At 50.5% G+C, this 23,443-nt stretch overlaps 7 protein-coding genes across 7 annotated transcripts; 1 reads left to right on the forward strand and 6 right to left on the reverse strand.

Annotated features, from left to right (window-relative positions):
• Positions 1-300: 300 nt before the first annotated feature.
• On the reverse strand, positions 301-820 carry CGCS363_v010109 (uncharacterized protein; the record flags this gene model as incomplete). The annotated part of the gene is made up of 3 exons (XM_036641958.1): positions 301-340; positions 400-658; positions 715-820. 3 exons carry the CDS (start codon positions 818-820, stop codon positions 301-303), a joined length of 405 nt encoding a protein of 134 aa, XP_036492940.1.
• A 603-nt stretch (positions 821-1,423) lies between these two features.
• Positions 1,424-3,011, forward strand: xlnD-0 (3-hydroxybenzoate 6-hydroxylase 1; the record flags this gene model as incomplete). The annotated part of the gene is made up of 6 exons (XM_036641959.1): positions 1,424-1,510; positions 1,569-1,739; positions 1,794-1,946; positions 2,031-2,111; positions 2,179-2,629; positions 2,683-3,011. The coding sequence occupies 6 exons, from the start codon at positions 1,424-1,426 to the stop codon at positions 3,009-3,011; spliced, it is 1,272 nt and encodes a 423-aa protein (XP_036493581.1).
• Positions 3,012-5,929: 2,918 nt separating this feature from the next.
• Positions 5,930-8,010, reverse strand: cocE-1 (Cocaine esterase; the record flags this gene model as incomplete). The annotated part of the gene is made up of 5 exons (XM_036641960.1): positions 5,930-6,673; positions 6,742-6,895; positions 6,949-7,404; positions 7,503-7,668; positions 7,722-8,010. 5 exons carry the CDS (start codon positions 8,008-8,010, stop codon positions 5,930-5,932), a joined length of 1,809 nt encoding a protein of 602 aa, XP_036493580.1.
• A 2,392-nt stretch (positions 8,011-10,402) lies between these two features.
• ADH2 (Alcohol dehydrogenase 2) lies at positions 10,403-11,527 on the reverse strand (the record flags this gene model as incomplete). The annotated part of the gene is made up of 1 exon (XM_036641961.1): positions 10,403-11,527. The coding sequence occupies one exon, from the start codon at positions 11,525-11,527 to the stop codon at positions 10,403-10,405; it is 1,125 nt and encodes a 374-aa protein (XP_036493583.1).
• A 591-nt stretch (positions 11,528-12,118) lies between these two features.
• prlR-0 (Pyrrolocin cluster transcription factor fsdR) lies at positions 12,119-14,003 on the reverse strand (the record flags this gene model as incomplete). The annotated part of the gene is made up of 4 exons (XM_036641962.1): positions 12,119-12,196; positions 12,248-12,569; positions 12,629-13,908; positions 13,974-14,003. 4 exons carry the CDS (start codon positions 14,001-14,003, stop codon positions 12,119-12,121), a joined length of 1,710 nt encoding a protein of 569 aa, XP_036493582.1.
• A 1,188-nt stretch (positions 14,004-15,191) lies between these two features.
• yanF-0 (FAD-dependent monooxygenase yanF) lies at positions 15,192-16,877 on the reverse strand (the record flags this gene model as incomplete). Its single annotated transcript, XM_036641963.1, has 3 exons — positions 15,192-15,699; positions 15,761-16,686; positions 16,752-16,877. The coding sequence occupies 3 exons, from the start codon at positions 16,875-16,877 to the stop codon at positions 15,192-15,194; spliced, it is 1,560 nt and encodes a 519-aa protein (XP_036493585.1).
• Positions 16,878-19,870: 2,993 nt separating this feature from the next.
• Positions 19,871-21,630, reverse strand: CGCS363_v010115 (putative transcriptional regulatory protein; the record flags this gene model as incomplete). The annotated part of the gene is made up of 7 exons (XM_036641964.1): positions 19,871-20,102; positions 20,154-20,198; positions 20,253-20,741; positions 20,792-20,967; positions 21,018-21,301; positions 21,353-21,491; positions 21,607-21,630. 7 exons carry the CDS (start codon positions 21,628-21,630, stop codon positions 19,871-19,873), a joined length of 1,389 nt encoding a protein of 462 aa, XP_036493584.1.
• Between the last annotated feature and the right edge of the window lie 1,813 nt (positions 21,631-23,443).

The raw sequence follows: 23,443 nt of genomic DNA on the forward strand, positions 1-23,443 counted from the left end.
GCTGTCCATTAGCCTCAGAAAGCCGAGACCCGAGTTGCACTGGAGGCGACGTCACATTGAGCCGACCCTAAACATACTAGATCGTAGGAAACGGCTCATCGAGAGATTTCTTCCGCTGATTAGATAATTGAAGATGGGCCCAGATAGGATCTAACAAGTTTGAAGCAGAACCAGTGAGACAGAGTGCGCCAATTTCATTTTCATCTCTTTCTCCTACACAACACCAAATATATGCACACTAGGTTAAACCGGCCACACCACCTAGTCTCAGCAAGTGACTCTTGATCCGAATGCGTCTTCTCAGGAAGCCATAGAGTCAATTACACGGGTTACAAGATCCCTGTGAAAAACAGTCAGCACCACAATGCAAACGGACGCACACACAGGGGGTTTACTTACGTATCCATATATGCTCGTACAGTTGCGACTTTGCCTTTATCATTGAACCCAAGGATCCAAGTATACTCGTTGGGGAAAGGTTGTCCATTCTTGATCCGAGTTTTGACTGCTTTCAGCTCTACAGCCGCCTGGTTCCCACTGACAATAATGTTCTGCACCTCAAGGTGCAATGGCCCAGCCCAAGTTGCGGATAGAGGCTTGGTTCCCTCCTGAAATGCCGCTAGGGATTTATAGTGGCCGGATATCTTACAGTGTGCCCCTGTCAACCCTTGTAAGAAAATAATCTCTGGACTTGAATTACGCTTTGGCAATAACCTTTCACCGTCCAGTCCACATCAGGCTCTATGTTGGCAAGGAAGGATGCCATGTCGCCTCTGGCAAGCGGCTCGAACATCGTCGTGATTTCGTTTTCTGTAACCATTTTATGGACAGTGGAGTTGAGAATAGAATTCTTGGGAATAGTCGAAATCTTGGTTGATACCAAATTCAAGAAGCTGAGGCGCAGGTTTCAAACGCCAAAGTTGGTCTGAAGCAGACGAAAGGTCTGCCTGCTGCGGTTTTGAAGTCAGCAAAATTTCTCAGGTTAGCTGTGGATGCCGCTCACACTTTCCAATGGCAACATCTCAGGCGTCGGGTAAATGTGATATCATCGGCTTTGTGGGGATGCCGAGCGGGGGTCGTTGGCACTCGAGTACCCAAGAGAGGTGAAGTAGCGGGGCCGAGCGTCCTATGCTCACCACCCACTCAGCTCTGCCACTGCAAGTTAGTCTACGGAGCGACGCCCTGAAGACTTGGAAGACGTGCAATAGGTTTGGTAGGGCGAGAGTAAGCCTTCCAAGTGGCATAGCAACAGGAGTTACACACCATTCCCTATAGCCTAAGAGGAATACTTAGTACGCACGGTCTCGCTCAGGTGCATACGTGCAGGTGCTGTACAAGGCCAAATTTTCTTCTTTCTCACTCAAAGCTGTGATTTCACTTGCCAAGTTCTCACTCCAAGAGAGTTCCTACGTCGAACATCCCAATGCCTCTTAACATCATCGTTGTCGGTGCTGGAATTGGGGGTCTTGCATGCGCCATCTCTTTGACGCGTCAAGGTCATCATGTTGAGGTATGTAGTGTATTCCTCCAGTGTCGAGTCATAGTGATGATAGTAACGTGACTGCAAGCTCTTCGAACAATCCACGTTTCTCAACGAGATAGGTGCTGCGATCCACCTTCCGCCAAACGGCTCTCGAGTATTGAAAGGATGGGGATGCGACTTTGACGATCTGAATTACGTTTACTGCAACAGCATCACGACTTACGATAAGTCGGGCAACTTCAGATTCGTCGCCATTGTAAGTTTCCAATTATAAGATGTAGAAAGAGCTAACAAACGTTAATGTACGTAGGCCACCAAGGATATGCATCAAAAGCTCAATATTCGTGACGAGTGGCTCTTGACCCACCGAGTCGATTTGCACAATACCCTTCGCAAGCTAGCTGATACTGAGCCCTATGGGCAAAACCTCAATATCAATCTTCACAGCCGTGTTGTATGGGCTGTAAGTTTCATCGCCTCCTCTCGCCTGCCGATTGTTCGTTGTCCTCTCGGTGTTTGCATAGCTAACCACGTTTTGGACGCCTAGGATTCCGAAAATGCCGAAATTCTCTTGGAAGATGGCACCAGGTACAGGGCAGATCTACTTATCGGTGCTGATGGGGTACACGTGCGTTTCGAGGCCACTTTGCGCGTTCCGTTTTGGAATGATCACTGACGCATATCCGAACGATCAGTCGAAAGTCGTTTCTGCGGTGACGCTAGAGCAGCCGAAGCGCAAGTCTACAGGACAGAATACCTTTCGATTCTTAGTCTCAATGGACAAGATCAACGCTAGCCCTCTAGCGAGGCCTTTCTTCGAGGATTTGGGTCTGGATGATCAACATGTCTTTCTGGGAGCCGATCGGCGCCTGGTTGTTTATCCCTGCCGATCCAAAACTCTCCTCAATGTTGTCGCCATCCATCCTGCTGAGAACGATAGCCTGGAGACCGAATCTTCCTGGCTCTCGGGGGGTAATATGGAAGATTTGCTGCACACATATCGAGAATTTGGACCGGAGCTAATTGAGATGTGTCGCCTGGGAGAAGATTTGAAACTCTGGAGCCTGGCAACGCGTGAGCCTCCAAAGACATTCTACCGCGGCAAGACAGTCTTGGTTGGTGATGCAGCCCATCCAATGCTTCCTCGTATGTCTCGTCACAGCTTTCATTATTGAGACCTTGCTGATGGTAAAACGCAGATCAAGGCCAGGGTGGCGCACAAGCGCTTGAAGACGGCGCGGCTTTGGGTGCTCTATTGCCATACGACACCTTGCCCAGTCAGGTCAACCGAAGACTACAGCTGTTCAACAAGGTCAGATATGCGCGCACAATCACTGTCATGGTCATGTCAAGCACCAGTGACGATAGGCGTGCCGAGAAGATGCCAGAGCTCCAACGATACGTTCCCGATGCTCGCCTCCCGAAGAACATGTTTGAGTATACGTGGAGTTCGTACGCCACGCTCGAGGCTCGGAGGGCTTTGGAAGAAGATTTGGGAGCGAGCTTTGGACCTTCTGCTAGGCTCTGAATTTGGTCGACTTATTCGTATATTTATGATCATGAGTGAGATGTTTGTAGCGCAATACACATTTCTGGAACCACTTCGCTACTGATTTTACTTCTCAAGGCCCTCTTGTTAAAGTTTGACTCCTCCAATCCGAATTCATGGTATGAAGGACTTGGAGTATTCTTATTCTGAATTACCTCCCCAAACCAAATGGATGATTCATTTTATTTAAGATTCGCAATGCTTGATGCTTCTTGAACTCATTGGTACCATAAGATACCATCCGTAGGCGCGCATTTCAACATGCGTCAATGGTGAATGCTACAGATCATACTGATGTGGCAGCTTGGAAACATTGTCACATCAGCCGGAGGCGAACTCCTGAACCAATTGAGCCAGAATTATAGAAGGCGCTGGGGGGACTCGCTTTGATCTCGCTCTTGCTGTGGGGCCGCTGTCAGTCCGACACAGGTGGGGACATCGGCACTCCACCCCGGCCCGACCGACGGAATGCAGTGTTCCGAGGTGGCCTGGTAAAGCCAGTGCAATTCTCCAATACCGCCCGGAGATAGCGGCCTTTACGTTTGGGTGTGCCTTCTATGTTGATAGGAATCGTCTCATGCTAATTTCTGAAAGCAAAGGCTGAAATCTGAGAAAGACCTCGTCCCTAGCGGCTTCAACGACTCATGCGATCCCAATCAATAACGCAACAATTTGAGAGTGCAATCATGGCCAACGCCTTCGAGCAACAAGATGATACCTTTTCTCAGGTGAACCTACAGAGGGATCGATTTATCGATATGGATCATTCCAGCATACCTCTAGAGAAAGAAGAATGGCCCGTAATCATAATCGGGTCGAGCATGGTGGGAAAGGCGCTGGGCTTGCTATTGGGATACCATGGGTGATAAACTGCGATTGTGATTCTCGTAGTCAATCATGAGCTAATCATTGCCAGGATCAAATCGGTCTCTTTTGATCGACATGCGTCCGAGAGTTCTCAACCTCGCGCAGCGGGGCTAAATTTCCGGACTTGCGAAATCCTACGACAGATCGGGCTGGAAAGCTTTGCCCGAGAGCAAAGCAGTCAGCAATTTGATTCAAATGCCGGGATGCTTCTTGCAGACAAGCTCGTAGGTGGCAATGTCATTCAAGTCCTCCAGAAGCACGACCCAGATGTCACGAAGCGAATCACGCCGTCGTCTTGGATCTGGATGGCGCAGAGCATGTTTGAACCCATCCTTGGTTCGCATGCGAGTGAGTTTGGCAGTACTCAGCTTTACAGCCACGAGGTCCTCTGCTATGAGGAGCACAAAGATGGTGTTACCGTCGTTGTCAAGAACCATAAGACGAACGAGACAAGGAAGTACAAGACACCATACTTAGTTGCGTGCGATGGCCATCGGAGTCCGACTCGTCATAAAGAAGGCATCAGGTGGGAAGGGCCAGGTGTTCTGCGCAACAGCTTCAGTGTTGGTTTCAGATCTGATCTAGGCCCTTTTGTCAAAGAAAGACTGGTTCATGGCGTCGTTTACGTTGCTAATGATGAAATCAACGGTGGTTTCCGTTTGGATGATGGGGGCAGGCAAGGCCTTCTGATGGTAAACAGCGTTGGAGAAAGGTCAGACTTTCCTCCTGGCAGTGTGACTGTCGAGGAAGCCAGAAAACGCTTTTACGACTGCGCGGGGCTTCGAGCGGATGAGGTCTTCGTCGACATGCATACTGTGAATTATTGGACAATGGCGTCTTATACTGCCGATCGAATGGCTAGTAAAACCGGCCGCGTGTTCCTTGCTGGAGACTCTGCTCACGTTATGCCACCGACCGGAGGGCTGGGAGGGAATACGGGTATTGCGGTAAGCCTCTTAATTTTGATGAGTTCCAAAATCTGACACATGCGCATATAGGATGCTCACAATTTAGCTTGGAAACTGGCCTACATTTTGACAGGAAGGGCCTCATCCTCGCTCCTGGACTCGTACAACGAAGAGAGGCAATTCATTGACGAGTTTACCGTCAATCAAGCAACTGCTCGCTTTCAGAATCGGGTCGCACTCCAACAACCACCGGCGCCAGAGGCTTCTGACGTCTCAGTGGAGCTGGGATACCGCTATTCAAGTGGGGCATTCGTCCCTGAGGAGAGCTATCATCAGCCCGATGAGCTTTACGATGATCCGCACTACCCAACGGCTTTCCCTGGTTCAAGATTTCCTCATGTTTTCTTGGAAGACGTTGGAATACCGGGTAGACAAATCTCGACATTGGATCTTGTCCGAAAGAACTTCTTGGTGGTCACTACTCAGCCGGATTCGCCGTGGGTCGCAGCGGCGAAAAGGATTAAGACAGTTGAGATCGACGTTGCTGTCTTGAACGCGCAATCTGCCCCATATAGAGACGCATCTGGATTGGTCGAGGAGAAGTGTAGATTACGAGCTGGTCAAGCCATTCTTATCCGGCCCGATGGCTTCATTGCATGGAGGGCAATCGCGAGACAAGACAATCATGAGACGGTATTGGAACACGCGCTTCGAAGGATTCTCGGAATTTCTGTTATCAAATTTATGATATAGAATACCTTTCATTGATAACGTTTTGTTTCAATGCGATGTGTCTTGATAACTCTTGATAATATCTATGGGCCGTCGGACTACAACCTGCACGGGAAACTCACACATTTGTTACGGTCATGGATCATTTGTCCTTACTGGCACCGAGAAAGGCTTCAACGTTACGGTGTATTGATTTCTTGACGCAAATAATGTTTATTTGGATATGCAGAAAGTGATCAGTGAGGGTCGAGTCGACACTTGACACTCGCTCATCTAAACAAGGATCGCTCCAAACATACACAGTTGATTGAAACCCATTCTGCGACGAATTTCATCTATCTAATGAAAAATCGCATCGAGAAAAGTCTTATTTAATTCAAATATGTATGCCTACTTAGAGATCGGATCCGTCAATGGCAAAACAAGATAACTCTCAGTATCACCGCCAAAGTGAATGGTATGGCGTCCCTTATTCCGATGAGAGGCGCCATACAAGTGAGGAAACTCCATATAGCTCATGTAATGCCCGGAGACCTTGAGAGTCAACGACTCCCCAGGGCCGTAGATCATCCCCGTCGGCCAAATTGGAATCTCGAGTTTGGTGACTGTACCAGCAGGAATGGCTTTTCTCGAAGTGTTGGTGTACTCGGGCCAGTCTCCGCTGAACTTATTGGTATTCTTCACTTTGGTGACTGCATGACTTCCGCGGAGGGCGCCAGTTGGCCCGAGATACTTCAGGAAGCATGAGTCCGCCACCTCAGAGGGGCTCTTGGCAGGCGGTACCAAATCCTCCAAGGGTACGTTCATGTTGATGAGCTGCTGGCCAGAGACATCGGATTTTCCGAGTTGCACAAAGACGTCGATATCGTCTTCGCTCCCGTTGGCTATGTTGAGGACAATCCACGAATACCCAAGCAGCCAAGTCTCCTTAGTAAACCTGTAACTGAAGAATAGCTCCTCATCGCCCTGGAGAGGTCCATTCTTGGAAGAAAAGGCTGCGTCATATGATGCAGTCCCAGCGCTTTTGGATGGTACTATTTCGAGCTTTTTGTTATGTCCCAGGTAGAGCTTAGTCCGTGCAATGGCAGACTCTGGGATTGGGTATGACGGAAAAGGAATATTGACAACATTAGGCTGCACGTTCTAGTCAGATATTGCAATCTTCTTCGATTGAAGGCCCCCAAATGTCTTCCAAAACTTACTTTGTTGAAACCTAGCAGTGAAACCCGCACAGGAGGCGTGCTTCTCCAATCGTTTTCCTTCCCTTTGACGAAGTAGTCGTAGAACTTTGTCAAGTCATTGACGTTCTCTGGGTCATACAAATCCGACCATTCCTGCTTAGGGTGGATCCGAAGCCTGAGTCATTGTTCAGCAATGTACTTCACAGGACAGACATTCCTAGTACGTACCACTTGTCCTTCGAGGAAATGTGGTTGTACCCTCGAATGGAACCGGTGGTGTGAAGGGCGCTGGAGTAGCTCGCCAAAACATAAGTAGGCACGTCGATGTTCTCCAACTTCGCTCTCTTATCTTCCCAGTAGTCGTTGTATAGCGGATACTTCTCCAGCATAGGGATGGGAGCCTCCGTTCCCGTACGACCAACCATGGTGTCTTGCAACAATCCCCACATGGCATCATATGGGTACGGCACTCCGCCTCGGCAAAGGGTATCTCGATAAAAGTCCGAGTTCCCTTCCCAAGGCGCAATCGCGGCTAACGAAGGCGGTCGCTGGGCTGCGATTACCCACTGTACCATGGCGAGCCAGCTGTTGCCTCCAAAAGCAACCTTGCCCGTGCACCAGTCGAGCTTGGCGATGTACTCGACTGCGTCGTACCCATCTTTGCCATCTTGATCTCCCAGCCATCTTTGATAACTGAAGTTAGTTTGCTACATCGGGGAGCATTTGATGGATCATGGCGGACAAAGACGAGGGAAAGTCGAAAGGAAAGGCGGACTACTTACGGTGTAATACCCTCGGAATCCCAAGTACCCCGGAGGTCTACATTTACAATGGCATAGCCTCTCGCAGTCCACGTTGCGGGGTCTAAACCTTCGAACTTTTCGTAGCCAGAGACTTCCGACATTGGAACACCGAAACGGCCGGGCAGCATACCTAAACCATGGGGACCTACTCGAAATCTTAGCAATGGACTTTTTGTACCGAGAACAAGTCGCTCTTACCGTTGCCTGACTTGCCGTAGGGACTCCAGATGAGAATTGCCGGCACCTTCTCCGCAGTGGCGGGACGGAAAACGTCACAGTAGAGCTTGATGCCGTCTCTCATTGGCATTGCAACATCTTTTTCGAAGATTGTATCGGCCTCAAAGGCCTTATTCTCTACTGTTCGGCGGTGTCCTTTGGGCAGGTTCCGAGTCGACGGGTTGAATTTGTCGTAAACACCCGCAGCCTCATGTTCCGGAGGCACGCTTGGCTTGACTTCAACGTTGAACCCTGCTATTTGGAGAGACATGCTGAAATTCGCCTTTGGATAGATAATTGAGCAGATATTGGGGATGGAATATTCAGACTAGGAGACAAAGATGGAAATGTTGAATAACACAACAGGTTCCCTTCCTTTTTACCTATGTTAAAGCAGCCGCTTTGTGCAACTAATATCCAATTCCTCCATCCGCTTATGGCTGTTCAGCAACCGGAACTGCAGTTTTCGGGGCGTTGCAATCACCTGTGGAGCCGGAGCAACCTTGTCATGGTCACAACGTTCTGATGCTCGCTCCATCCGGGGATTCCGGCGTCGTGGACATAGCGCCGGTTTATCCCACTCTCACGCGTCGGCTCGGCTCCACAACGGCGACAGGACTTTCGTTTCCGAACGGTGACTGCACCGGTTCTAAGCTACAGGTGCTTTGGGGTGGAGCTGGTTACAGCAATTCAGCCACAGCTGTCGACTGAGCGGCTAGAATTTGAACGTGTTAGTAGATGGCGTGTGCTGAGAAATTCCTTTGGGTGGTTGGAGGCCTGTCAAGATGGAAAGTTTCTGGTAGTATGAGGGTTGTTATAAATCGACGATTGAGTGGGACAAATTGAAAACTCAGATGGCGTCCGGGAAAGATTCGGGGCAACACCCAGAGCCTTCTACTTTGGCTTTGATTTGAAAAGTAAAAGGGGAGCATTTCGCGAAATGGACTTTATTATGCAGTCTAGTTGTTCAGTTGCTACAGGTACAGTGAAGGCTTGTGAGCCTTGTTATCTTCGCCAATCTAATGCAAAGTTGGGGTACCAAAATGCCACCAACCCGACAATGCTTTTTGTAGTACATACTCGAAACTGAGCCGGCACGGATGCAAAATTGGATGCTTTCTATTTCATTCTCTGCAGTGGGATGTGGGACTCCAGATACTGAGAAGCTGTGCAGCAAGCGTGTGTAGGTAGGGAATAGCCCATCGTGAAGGCCTGCGCGTTGTGCAGTTGCCAAATATGTTGGCTACGGCGGTCGGCATGTGCAATACTCTGCCGACTCCACTCCCAGCAACGTCCTTCTGATAATTGGATCAAAAGTAGGCGATGGGATTAACTGTGCTGGGAGTCATGATCTGCTGCACATCCCAGTGCTCGATGATGCAGGTGCCGTCCAGGCGGAAAATGTCGACAATGGCTTTGTCAGTCGTGTTGGGTTGAATCCGGTGGGTGTGAAGGACAGCGAAATTTAGGTCCGAAATAATGCGGGTTACGTTGTTGATCAGGCCGGGAGTGGTAAGGATTATCTTCGTGCCAGCCTCGGCGATCGTCTTGCCAGAGGGGGCGGCCGGGTTATGTTGAATGTAGGGATCGACAACGTAGCTGACGAGCGTGTCAACGTCTTTGTCGGCATAGGCCTTGGCCCAAATGGCGGTGGTGTCGCGCTGGACGCTCAATAGAGCCTCTGGAGAGCCAGACACTTCCTTGGGCAGGTCAGCAAGGACGTTGCAAGCAAGGTTGCAGTCAGCGGCACAGGCACCGAAGACAGCCATGGCGGCTGCGATGGAAAGAGGTTTCATGTCTGATGTGTGTTGGAAGCCTGAAAGTATGAAAAGAAACTTAGGAGTGAAGAAGGAAATAGTATTTGTATGGAAGGTGTGCTATGTCGACGACAATTAGATCGATTGACAATTTGTTCAGTCTTCTTCCAGAGCGCCGAGATGCATGAGCTATTACTTATACTCATCTGTAAGACGAGCATGTTGGAAGTAAGTACAACGTCAACAAATAAACCTTCTTATACTCACTGGGTGATTGAGGGTGCTCTTACCGTTCTGGCTGGATGCGGTATGGAAATCCGAGCCCACTTGCATCTGCGGAGTAACGACCAGGCCGCAATATTGAGGGTTCCATCACGAAAACCAATCATCTTTCTTAGCCATACGGGGCCTTTTGATCGGCCGGTTGGATCGTGAACCGTTAGCGAAACCGTCGTATTTTCCGCCTCCGAAGAGGCTGGCGACGTCCAGTTGCGGCGAAACTGCTCTGAAAGAAGCGCAAAGACACCCCATGATGCCGCGTAAAACATTCCCATTGGTGGTTAGATGGAAGTGATATATATCACGACATCAGGGATATTTTGCAAAATGGGGTTTTCGAGTGGGCAGTGGTAGTGGCAGCGATTGCGTTGCGCCACCGCCTGTATCTTGGCGACGCTCGAGGCATTGCCAGCTGAATAATGCGAGATTGCGTGAGGTAGAGTGAGGCTATTTCCCGTTCTGTATCCGCTCGGTGTCCCCATTTTCTATTGAGGGTGGAATCCTTTTTGTTTCCGCAAACCCGGCCAGACGTGGCGTCCACTTAGGTCAACAGTTCACATTGGCTTCCGATGTAGGGGGCGGACAGGAATGTCGTTGGCAAGATACACATCGAACTATGTAATACTCCTAGGGGTAGATCAGGACTTGCTGTCCCCAACTGGTAGCCTTCTCCGCAATAGTGACAGCTTCCTCCCACTCTTCTAGTGAAAACCCCCTGTTGACAATCTGATGCCCAGCATCTTTGCCTAGCTTGATTACCCCAGTCTCGACCATCTTGACCAGAGATACGAGCTCCGCGCGAGTATACATGTACTGTCCCTTGATGATGATGTTACGAATCATCAGGCTCATGTAGTTGATCTTTACATCGAACATCGCGCCCAGGAAAACAGCGCGGCCGAACGAGCGCAGAGAGCCCAGAGACACCGTCAGGTGATGGGGTGAAGCCGTGGCAGATGGCGGCGCAACGTCGATATAGGCATCCGCACCACCGGGAGCAAGCGCTCGGATGGCCGCGGCATCCTTCTTTTCATCGCCGCTAAGCTCCAAGGCGGTGATGCGGGGATATCGGCTCGTGAGCGGTTCTAACTTGGAGGCCGATCGCGAGAGCGCGATGACACTGCAGCCGATCTGGGCGGCAACCTCGGCCACGGCACCGGAAAAGTGACCTGTGGCCGGTGCCACGATGACAGTCTCCCCGGCGCGGAGATCGGCAGCGCTGACGCCGCCGTAGGCAACAGAAAGACGCTGGATGTAGTTGAGATCTCCGAAAGAGTAGCCCAGCTCATCAACCAGAAGCTTCTCGTTGAGGGGGATGGCGTTCTCCAGCGGGACTGTGGCCACATCTCTCCAAAGCCCGCCCAGGTGCTTGAACAGCTTAGCCTGGCCTGGTTCGCCAAAGCCGTCATGAAGGCCGGTGAGAACTCGGGTGCCCTCCGGGTCGTCTCGTGCGAGGTAAAAGCCGCTGAGATACACGAGCTGGCCCGGCTTGATGGCTACCGCATCGGGGCCGACAGCGAGGACGCGTCCGACGCCGGTGTCTCCCGGGTTGTACGGGACGGGGAGGGAGAGTGGACTGTTCCCTGAAAACCCAGCCCGGTTGTGTGGCCGGACGGAAGTGCTCAGAACGCGGACCAGGACCGACCCGAAAGGTGTGGTCTTTGGTGTCGGGGTCTTTTCCAAATTGAGCGGCTCGTTGAAAGCGGGGAGAACGAGCGCTTTGGTGGTGTCGGGGATGGCGAGGTCTGACATTGTGAAGGATGGTGATGATGTAGGCGTAGAGGCACGATTCAGTACTTGCTGAGGACAGGTTACTCAGGACACGCAGGCTATTGAGACTTGCAAGCAGCTTTTTATACTGAGCTTTCGGGCTTCAAATATATCCTGTCATGGTGGCCAATAACTAGACGGCTCATTCATCTGCATCATTGTGTTCCGATCATCAGTTCCTGTGCCTGTATGCGGTGCATCAGTGAGTTGGTCGGGTGTGTCGATTACCTGTTTAGGCAATTGTTAGATCCGCCATGTCCGAGGCCCGCAGAATGTACTCCACCCAACTCCGCTCGAGACCAATGAAGCGGGATCGCTATTCTCAAACTGCCCTCAGCCGCTCCTGGGATCTGGATGTCCAGCTAAGCCGGTCTAATTAGATGCTTTTCCTTGATATAGCTAGCTTTCGAGTCTGTCTGTGAAACAGGTGGCCAAGCTGATAAGCTGGCTGCGGTTGGCCTCGAGGGGGCCGGCTAGGCAGGTCTCAAGCGCAGTCCTGGCTCCTGTTGCGAGGGATAAATGGAAATTTAATCCGCGGGTTTCCTTCTTCATCGTCCCCTCGGGCTATCTGCTTCACTGAGTGTCAAGGAACTGATTCATTGACATTGCTTTATTGACCGTATCGAAGTCGAGACAAAAATTGGCTGGGTCCTATATTTCTATTAGCAATACATTTTGTAGTTGGCAGAGCTGCTAACTGACCCAGTCAATTTCCACAGCGTTGCTCCAGTCAATAAGTCCGACTTCGAAATCAATGTCCGATTCTGTATATCCTCCTTCCCCGCTAGGATATTGCTGCAGCGCCGAATGTCCATATTGCTCTGTTTCTGCTTCGGCAGCGGTGGATGAGCTTGGAACCGGGTATGGGACGTGGCGTCGTCCTTGGCTGGCCGTTTGAGTCTTTGCCGCAATCAGCCGGAGCAGTCTCGTGCTTTCACGCACATGGGTAGAGGCAACTAATCTCTTGGACCACAGCTGCGTTGCTGTTTGAAGCAGGTTGATGATATAATCCTCTTCACCTGGGCTTTGAAAAGTTCAGTATTCCAACTAATTATCAACGAGCCTTGTGGGTGGTTCACCTACGGTAGGTTTGGACAATCGAAGAACTCGAGGGGTGCCACTATCGTCGTTATCAAGAAGTCATTCACCGACAAGCCCGAGGCGATGGGCTGATCCTCGTATAGTCTTCCGCCTTCCTGCATTTCATGATCGACTTCGACATAGACCCCGACAGATCTCACAGCCAGCCTCCGACATACTTTGAGCGCCGCTTGACACTCGGGATTATTTAGTTTCATTAGATCGAGAAACGGGCGGTACAGGAGGACGGTTCCCATGGTATACATGAGTTCGAGCATGATACGTTGCATGACCGTGTGATTCGGGTCCGTGAACGAGGTATCTTTGATCGCGCGTATGCGAAAGCTGGGCGGGATCGATGCGTACCACGTCTCCAGTTCGGCTTGGAGAGACATGGCGTCTGAGTAGGTGCATGTCTTTAAACCCAGCGTATGGCGAATGATGCGTCGTAGTATTGGTAATAGATGAGAGATGCAGACACAGGGAAGCATGGGTTGAGCTTCTTCTATCGGTCGAGGCGTCAAGTAGACAACGTCTTCGTCAAAGTCTTCGTCGGAGACATTCGTTGGATGACGGGTGGAGTATGTATCCTCGTGAATAAGTGGTGGTAACCCCTGCTCAATGGAGAACATTACATCGTAGTATTGAATGACATACCACACCCGGCGTCTCATTTCTGCTTCGAAAGGTGTCATAATCAGCAGTAAATTGTCTAGCTCTTGGTGATAGCATCGCCGTTGTGCTAAGCGGAGAGCCAATGCATGTAGTTGGGACGTGTCGACGTCTTTTTTGCTTCTTTGGAAATGACGCGAGTGAGCATGCATGACCAAGGCTTCGACCGAGAACTCCCCAGCTTTCTGGTACTGGCCTGCGACGAGACACCGTGCTGACATGGTGACGTAGGCCCAAGGGTGATTTGGATCAGAGGTAGATGCTGCCTTTGCGCCTAGGACGACAGCCCCAGTGGCCAGAACCGAGAAGAAGATGCTGACCCATAAGAGGTTCGCAGTCGCGGGATCACTCCAGAAGGCCTCATATTGTCTTCTGAATTGATGCGTGTGGATGAAAGGGACCGTCACATGCCTGGCGTTAAAGTAGGCAGATATTGTTCTGTCAGAAACTTGGCGGGACGGCAAAGCTTGCATTATATCTCTCAGAGTAGCTTTACTGAAGGATGCAAGCACCAGGTCCGGAAGATTTGTTTCGTCCAGGGCAGTAGTTAGGGCTCTAGGGCGGCCGTCGTCTTCTAACATGTGCTGAATGCGGTTGATACTCTCCATCAACTGATGGCAAGGAATCTCCAGCTGACTACCGGCTTTCATCGGTTGGGTTTGGGTTTGGGTCTGACCAGATTGATTGAGAAGACCTTGAAGGACATGTTGCATCTGCCTCAGCTCGATTCTGATTCCATTCTGATTGCCGCCCATAGAAGATGAGGCGAGCTGCTGCTTTGGGGCAGGCTCGAAGCGACATGAGTCCTCGTGACCCCTCTTCTGGCATGCGCCGCAAGGCTGTTGTCTATCGCATTTCGACTTCCGAGCTCGACAGGTGGAGCAAGACACGGTTGGCCGATTGCGAACGATCCGATGGGGCCGGGTAACTCGAAACGTGTTGGTGTAGTGCGAAATATCTTGGTTCGTCATAATAAGTAAGGTACTAGAGGTTCAAATTTTTTGCTTCTAATCGACTTGATAATCTATTAGAGATGGATGGCAAGGAGGAGTTAAGGCGAGACTTTGATGGAAGAATCTACAGCCATGAACTGACGCGATGTCGTGAGATGAGTGAAGGGACAGGGCCCACAACGCTCACATTAATTTCCTGGGGCCTTCCTTGTCCACCCCGCCAATCAACCCCTGCTCTTCTCCGCTAGATTTGATGTTACATAAGCGGAGCGAAAACAGAAGTCTGGTGAGACTCAAACAACTACGACATACATTCGAGCTACGGTTACTACAGGAATAAAAATATTTCGATCTTAGCTGCCACTGTTGTGAGACATGGACTTAAGTAGATATTTACATTGAAGATTTGAGCTCCATCACACTGGGAGTGTTGTACGTGGCTTGAAGAGAAAATGAAAACAAATTTACAATCAGAGTTTAGCCGTCTAGGCGGATATTCCCAGCCACCCGGGCATGCAGTAGGCATAAATCGTAATAGTGATTATGACGACGACAATAATGACAACGACAATAATGACAACGACAATAATGACAACGACAATAATGACAACGACAATAATGACAACGACAAGGATAAAAGGCAGAGTAAGGACAGAGACGACAGAGACGACAGCGAGGATAGGTATAATAGGCTTATCAAGATATAACAAACTAGGAGACCCAATAAAGGGAGTTATTCCCTTACCTAACTAGAACTATCCGCCAAAAGAGCAACATTATATAACAAGGGAGCTAGAATAGAACATAAGATTTGCTGAAGAAGTCGATCCCATAGAAGACAAAACAAGCCGTTGAAACCAACTATAAAACTCCTCAATAAGAGGTTATAGAAGATCATGATCTTGGGTACTGGCCTATTGTCAGGGCAAGAGGTTTTCCCATCAGACCCTATTAATCTTGAAGCCGCCAGGCACACGGCGCTGAAAGAAGCCGTTGGGATCATACTTCTTAGCCACTGTTTGGATGTGCTCCACGTTGGCTTCGCCGTAGCTCCCAAGAACATTTTGCCTCGAGTCAGCATAGGGGAGATATCTGAACTCATTGTCGCTGCCGATCGACTTTGAAAAATCCTCGACCCTCTTGTTCATAGCCGCAACCTGTTGATAAACGCGGGGATAGAGCTCCTCACTGTTAGAACCCAGCAGAGTCACTCCCATTACGAAAAGGATCTTGTTGCGGGAGTCTCGCTCAAGTCCAAGCATGTTCCCACCCTTCTTCACACCGATATCTGCGAAGTATGAAGGAAGCGGCTGGAAGTCGAGGATCGTAGTGAAGTTCTTCGGTCCGAGGAGGGCTTTCATATCATCGACAATACCGTTGTACTGTTCGAAGCAGTAGCGCATAACTCGTGGGTCGTTGATAATGGTCAGAGCTCCGGCCCCAGCGTTCCTGAGATCAGACGGTCAGTTGAGCCAACGTAAGGCGAATAGGATGTCGTCGATCAACTTACCGATTTTTGCCGGAAAGCTGAGTGCTATTGGCAGCCTCCACAAGAGACACCGATTTCGTGGTAGGCGGATGCAAGAGTGGGATACGGTTGAAGGCGTCATACGATGTGCTGTTGGCCTTGTTTCTGGTGTTGACCTCAACTACCATGATTGTGCTGTCCTCAACCTTGGGGTCGTATGTCATCATGGAGATCAACGCATTATCCGCCATCGACTGATTCAGACCAGCGAAATCCGCAATCGCGTCAATAAGCTCGTCGGAGTGTTCCCGGGCGTAGATCCTCGTCTCCATGTTCAAGTTCTCAGCCGGGAAGGCCTCGAGATCGAACCTAGTGACGATGCCGAAGTTGCTGCTCCCTCCTTTCAGAGCCCGCCAAAGGTCGGAGTGGACGGAGGCGTTGGCATTGATAACCGTACCGCTCGCCAGCACCACCTCGTAGTTGACGACGCTGTCGCAAGCGAAGCCCGTACGCGCCGTATACCACGAGATGCCACCACCGAGAAGGAGCCCGCCAACGCCTACGACGCCCTCTCTCCCGCCCGTGACGGTGACTCCGTCCTTTTCCAACTCGGCGTAAACAGCGCCCCACCGCGCTCCGGTTCCGACGCTCGCAACGTTGGTTGTCGCATCGTACGTGGTGGCGTTGAGGTGGGTCAAGTCGATGGTCACGCCCTTGGCGATGTTGTTCTGATTATCGCCTCCATGTCCGCCGCTGCGGATAGCTATGTGCCAGTCTCCGGCACCGCCACCGGCGGAACGCAGAGCGGTGAGAGTCGAAGAAACCTCAGCCGTGGTGCTTGGGAGAACGAAGCACCACGGCTGTTTGCGCGTGTCAACGGCATAAGAGCTTTCGACGAGGGATAGGTATAGAGGGGAGGACGGGAAGTGAACAGCGTGAGATAGATTGGCGGCTACAAGTGCGTCACACTGAACTGATGTTAGAAAAGACTGAAAGGTCGTCTTTCGGGGATAAGGAAGAAGGGATTTCATACTGCCGGGAAGCCCGAGAGCTCTTGCGTGTTGTTTGTTGCTGCTGCTGACTGTCCTTGCACGCCTCCAAACAGAAGTAGTGCAGCAGCCGCGGTGCTTGCTGACTTCGAAAATCGTGGGATGATCATCGTGACAGCGCTTGAATTTGTTGTTCTGTAAAAATGATGAAGATGAGAAGCTTTTTGGGGTGGATTGTCTGGATATTTTGCTACAGAGTCACTGGCAGACCAACCTCTATTTATGTGAACTTGAACTTCAGAAGGCAAGCCAGCATTCGCACTTCTGCGTCGCGCTGGGTGAGGATCATCGTGAGGCTGGCAGATCTGCGCTCAGGTCAGTGTGCTGTAGGCTATGTTGTTAGCTCAGAACTGGACCTTTTAGGGATGCATCAAGAAATGTGGGATTCAACTTGCAAAGGGGAGAGCAGATTTACGCGTAGCATTGCTTCTAGTGGACTGGTCTGCGGTAGCTCATATGGAAGTCAGAGTGCTTAGCCTATGCAATAGCAAGGGCCATGAGGGAGTCTGACCAGACTTTGGACATAGTGCAAATCCAAGTACTTGGCAAATGTCACAAAATACGTGTACAAGTTATCAATGTTGATTTATGCTTCTGTCACTTGGCCCAAACAGTTCAAAGGTGAGAATTTAGTGGCTGTAATCTAAGATCAAAAGGATCTGGGACCTGCTATCATTCCGTCTAGCTCGATCCTGTTGGCACAAAATACGCGTATTCTAGCAGTAAAATCGCTTAGTCACCATCGACTGCCACAAGACGTATGAATAATTACGCGTAATTTGGATGTTTCCAGCGAACGGGCTTCCGAACAAAAGCCATCGAGGGCGATGCAAATCAACGATGTAGTTAGGCTGCAGGATCATTTTCCTTTCATGATATCTGGATTTCAGTCAACCTGAGCGCCACATCATTTCCAGAATATTCCTGCCTTTGCCTAAGCGTGCATCATGGATGCCTAGGACCCATTCACATTTTCCATGAAGTCCACATCAAATGATAGTATTGTATCCACAAGCCCTAAAAGCTATCCTTAGCGAAGTAGAAACGCCTAAAGTTTGCATCATCATGAACAGCCAAAATCCATTTGCTTCGTCATCGAAAATCACTGTGATGCATGCGATGACATTGTAAGAGTGCCAGGAGTCGTCGTCTCAGCTACGGACTCCGTTTCAACGACACGCAGCGGCCACTCGAGCACCCCTTGCCAGTAGCTACCCAGGTGCCCGGCAATAGCGCGAATCATTGAGGCGCCAGCATCGCCAAAGGCCCAAAAGCTGCGGCAGCGATGCAACAATACGCCATAGTAGGCGAGAATTACTAGAGCCTCTGGTCGATGTTTCCGCAGCATATCAACGAAGCTTCCCTCTATCTTCACAGAAAACGACGAGGCCGCTGAGGGATACTCCTCCTCGTCGAGGCCTCGACAGAGGTCGAAGGACCACTGTAAAAGCTCAATGGTATGACGGCATGCCTTCATGCTGGTTTCGCTCAGGTCAGAATCGTCCAAAAGACGAGTGAGAGGATCGCACTCGATCCCCGGAGAGACAATCTTTTTGTGAGCCTTGAGAACAACATTGAGAAAGGGCTGGATCTCGGAATCGTATAGATAGTCCTTGGCCGGAGGCGTGACGGAGGTGATGCCGCGATTGAGATTGAAACATTCGACGAGTCGGTCGATGAATGAGTGGAAGTCGGAGCGGTAGTGCGCGAGAGTGTCGGCGAGAACATGTCTGCCTAAGATGGCAGAGAAGAGGAAGCGAGGGACGGCGGTAGCTTTGTCATCCTTAGGAACCGTTTCTGTGAGGCGAGTGAAGGCGGCAAGAGCGCGATTTTGTAGTTCTGTGGCCAAGTGTTGGAGACAAACGGCTGATCCAGGATACAGATGAACCATGTGGAAGGCCGTGAAGGCGAGGATTTCATCGAGGAGGTACGGTGAGTCGACAGCGTGGCGGACGGCAATGTCCACTATGCTTCGGTTCGGCCCGGTGAAGTTTGGCACTGAGTGGGCGTTGTGCATCAAAATCATGTGCTGCGGCGTAAATATTGCCTTGGACGCCGCGTCTGGTACACCTACCAAGCCGGGATGGTAATCGGAAGGTGAATGGGAAGCGGTATGCTCGAGGTCGGCTATGGACGGTTGGTCACCGTCCTCCAATTGGTCACCGTCCTCCAATTGGTCACCGTCCTCCAACAACAAGGGAATGGTGGGTTGATCCACCGCTGGGCCGAGTTCCGAGTGGCTGTTTTGCTGATGAATGGCCAGCGGCGTCTGTGTATTATGCTCTTCCGCATCGTCAATGTTGTTAACATTGCCCTCTGTGGAATCAGGCAGTGTGGGACTCGTTGCTCTCTCTCGCCCCAGCTGTTGTGATGCGCGACGCTGTTGCCCTCGTTTCCGCCTCTGCTTGCCCACCTTGGGCGGCGGGAAGACGCATGCACGCTCTGCAACTTCGCAATTTGCGCAAGACGGCTGGCGCTCGTCGCAGCGGATATGACGGCGTTTGCACTCGGTGCACCCGTTGCGAGACTTTTTGTGGGATCGCCGAGTCTCTGTGGTCCTTGTATTTGCGGCTGCGGCAACGCTCGAATCATGATGACCAGTTGAGGTCTGCGTTTCTCGACCCATGGTGGTGTATCAGCTTGAATGAAGGCGCCGTGTGGTATAAGAACAAATGACGAAGCATCTGAAGTAATTAGGGAGAACGTCGACCGCGTGAATGATTGCAGGCTTGGTCTTGGCCGCTTTAGGCAGCAGCTGTGTCCAGACAACGGGGCTTAGCTGCGTTCCGGGTCAATAGTGCCCCATTCCGCTAATACGGATCCGGTGGATACGATCTGCGGGTCGGGGCTCCAGGCATGGGGCCGGCATCCGAGCCGAAGTGGACTCATCGGCATCACGAAGACCGTGGTGCTTTACGCGACAGATCCGACACAACCAGTTTGTTGACTGGCTTCAGTCACAACTGAATCTTATTCAAGGAATTCAATTAATACTTGCTATTAAATAACTAAAAAATAATACTAAATATTAAGCTTCTTTCAGTTACTATGATATAAGCCTCGCCAGAACAGAGGCAATACTTAATCAATGTACCTGTACGACCTAAATAATACAATACTTACGTTTCTGTACAGCTTCTTCAGCAGTAGAAAGCATATCGTTGAACAATTTGGTTACAGTTGGAATAGCAATGCTCACAGGGCAATCGTGCTCTAAATGCAGTTTCCCAGCACGCAGGTACTCCAAGTCAGCTCGTGTTGAGATGTCAGAAGGGTTGCGCATAATGCTTCGGTAGAGAACTGCAATAGCAGACATGTAGTTAGTCGAATGAAACCTGCTCGGGTCAGAATGGCTGGAATCACTTTGATCAGATAACATGACAAACCCGATTATGCGCCCTTTCCTCGTCGCTATGTCTCCCGTAGAGCTGCTTTGGTTGACTTCAGCAGGTTGAAACATGCGATCCTGACGATACGGAACTTACTTGTTCAATATTTTGATGAAACATCTCGCAGCCTCAACGCAGATGACCTCGCTAGCTTGGTATTCAGATGAGTTTTGGTGCGCTACTGCGCTACAAGAAAGCCTCAGGACAGTGCCAGCGAGATGAATCGTGCGCAGAAAATTGAAGTACTCGAGGTGGAGTAACACGACGTGCCAGTAGTTCTCTGGAGAAACTAGAATGGTTCCGTCCGGGCGATACGAAGATGGCAGGCTGTCTTTCCACACCGCGAGGCGCTGATTTGCTTCTGATATGCTGTCTAGCCTGGAGACAAGTGAATGCTTGGTCTGCATCACGGCACAGTACTGGTTCTGTATCTGGCTTAGTTTATACCACCAATTCGACATTTGCGCACGACTGGGCGGCTCAGAAGGTGAGTCACTTTGAGAAAGCTCGTCCAGGTAAGATATGTCCTTGTCGTAAAGGCCGCTCGAGATCCCAGGAGGTCGACCTTGAACGAGTGAGAGACTCCTTCTCTGACTTTAGTGATCAGCAAAGGCATTGGGACGTGTACAGCTTACGAGTCAAAGCCAAATAATATGCACCAGAGGCGACTACGAAGGATGATCCGCCGCTCTGAGAACCCCATATCTGTAGGGCTCTTCTGATGTAGACCCAAGGATTGGGCGACTCTGATGGCAAGACCACACAAGACCCAGGCGAACCCTTCTCGCCCAGACTTGGTGTGGATGAATATCTGGGAACATTAGCATGATCAGTGGTAAATGCGACGATCAAGGCACCGACATGAAGTATGAGGATCTGCAAGCTGGTCTCACAAGGAGATGCCAGTGCGTCTGACATCATGGACCAGGCTTTTTGATATGAAGATAGGTAAACTCGGTCCATGTCCTCTGTCTGTGCTGAGGTACATCTCTGGACCAGCGCTCCGAGTGATACGACGAGGTGGAAGAGACAATAGTCGAGAGCGTTGGGTCTCGGTCTCTGCGGCGTGTACATCATTTCCATACGCGACATGAATACGTCTCTGTCGATGATTGGAAAGAAAAAGGCAACGCATTCGAAAAAGGCTGAGAATGAGTCAGATCCAGCAATCATCTCACTATTGGGGAGACTTCAACCTTGTATACACTTCGTTGCGGCTTCTTTGCTGGGTAACTCTTGGCTTGTAATGTCGAAAAGAGACGACAAACCGGCCTCGTCGACTCGCGGCCCGGCCTCAATGAGAAAATCCAGGCTGTCAGACTTCAGGGGAAGCTGCTGACTTTTCAGGCCATCCGTAAGGCATATCGCGAGAGTGGCACCAACGGAACCTAACCCTAAGATTGGACGCAATGAATAGGTGGTATGCGTTGACTGAATTCCCTCGACTTACCGACGTAGTGCCCCCGACTCTCATTTTTCCGAATGTACATTGAAGGAAATACCGTTCGCTGGAGGGATGCAGTGTTCTCGCTGCGCCGCGTCAACGCCTCGATGTTTGGCACTTTCCCGTTTGCCAGGCTTAGTGACGATTTGGCAAACGGTGGGACGTGAGCTGATGTGGGGAAAAGATGGCCCGGCGCGTCAATATCGGGAAGCAGATGTTGCGAAGGCGAATGGCCGACATCCATGCAACAGCCTTCGAAGGTGTTGCTCAGGTCTGGCAACTCTGTTGGTGATGTGCCATCAATATCCCAGAAGTTGGACGACACTCCAATACCAAGTTGACGTAGTACAATGCCAAAATCATGAGTTTCGGAACTCCCCTCGAATGCATCCCCTCGGGGCCAGGCAATTGAGTCAGGCAAGCTATCGTCAAACATGGAATTCGAGTCGGCCGCTGAACTCAGAGATAAACTTATGCCAGAATCATCATGAATATTTGTCGACTCCGAGGTGCTGTTGGCTGTTACCATTTCTGGCTCAATTTCGAAGGGCCTTCTAGTTTGTCTTCCAGCCGCGCGTTGTCTTCTATCAGAGGAAATGCACTGAGTGCGATATAGTTGACAGTTGAAGCAGGGTCGTTGATCCGGGGTGCATTTTAGCTACCATCGACCTACAAGTCAGCTTCCCCCCTGACGCAGGACGAGTGGAAGACACTGACTCTCTTCTTGCGACAGTAATCACACGCTCGAGCTACACGCTTCGCGCGTTGTGGACGGATGCTTGGAGAAGTATTTTCCCTGGACATGATGAGCGATATCCTTTGCGTGCCCATCCAACACGAGCAAGGCAGGTAAGAGGGGATATTCCACATGATATTGCGAGCCCGAACGACTCGCTCACGGATAGCTAATAAATCCCGGTGCTGTTACCATCCGGATTCCACCACATCATACTCACAAAGTCAAACAGATATGAAGTGCGGAGATGGCAAATTTGTTTAATGCAGTGCTACATCAGATGGGAACCCTGGTCAGTCCCAATCCCTCGTGGCACCTGTACCGTGCCAGACCTCACAGGGCCGCTCCTCCTCCTCTCGCCTGTCTCCACACAGCCGCAGAAGCTCTGTGCCGTAGTGATTGCCGTTCGGAAGTCGCTGAATGGTGTGGATGTGATACTTAGCGAATTATTCGCCATCACGCCCAAATTGTGTTGGAACCCAAAAGACTCTACCGGACACAATGAATTTGAGGGTCCAACCTCCCCGATGCACGAGAAGTAAGTTTCGACGAAGTATTCTCGAATTCGCCTTCCTCGGGAGTTGAGTGGTCCAGCAGGCTAAAGCATGAGAAATTCGCCCACAACGGACACTAGCGGTGACTGCTGTTCGTCTTCCATGTCGGACACCTGAAGACCTTTATATAAGTTTATTCTGTTATCTTGGAAAGCTCCCCAATAGGTGTCTTTTTGGGATATTTAAGATGAGTTCTACTGTTTTCAGGGTTGGATAGCACCTACCTGATTTGCTGTATTCCATTGGCTTTCGAGCATCGATGGATCACATATTTCAGAGTAGACATGAGCTTTTCTTCGCATCCCGGGACTGAGAGAGTGCGTCAATTTCAACTTTGCTGGCCTTCTATCGCGCGTAGAGAGTGACTCCTCGACCAGGCCCTTTGTAAATTATCCGAGAAGACGTCAGCCACGGCCAAAATTGAGTATTGGATGCACACATACGCTCGGCTCCGCATCCAAAAACACAGGGCCGATGACCATTCTCTGTTCAAGTAGCATGTAAGCCCACGTCTCGGCTTTCACTTCAGGGGCGCCATCGGCGTTGGGATGTC

Source organism: Colletotrichum siamense (assembly GCF_013390195.1).
Source record: "Colletotrichum siamense strain Cg363 chromosome Unknown KSG_Cg363_contig06, whole genome shotgun sequence".
NCBI lineage: Eukaryota > Fungi > Ascomycota > Sordariomycetes > Glomerellales > Glomerellaceae > Colletotrichum > Colletotrichum siamense.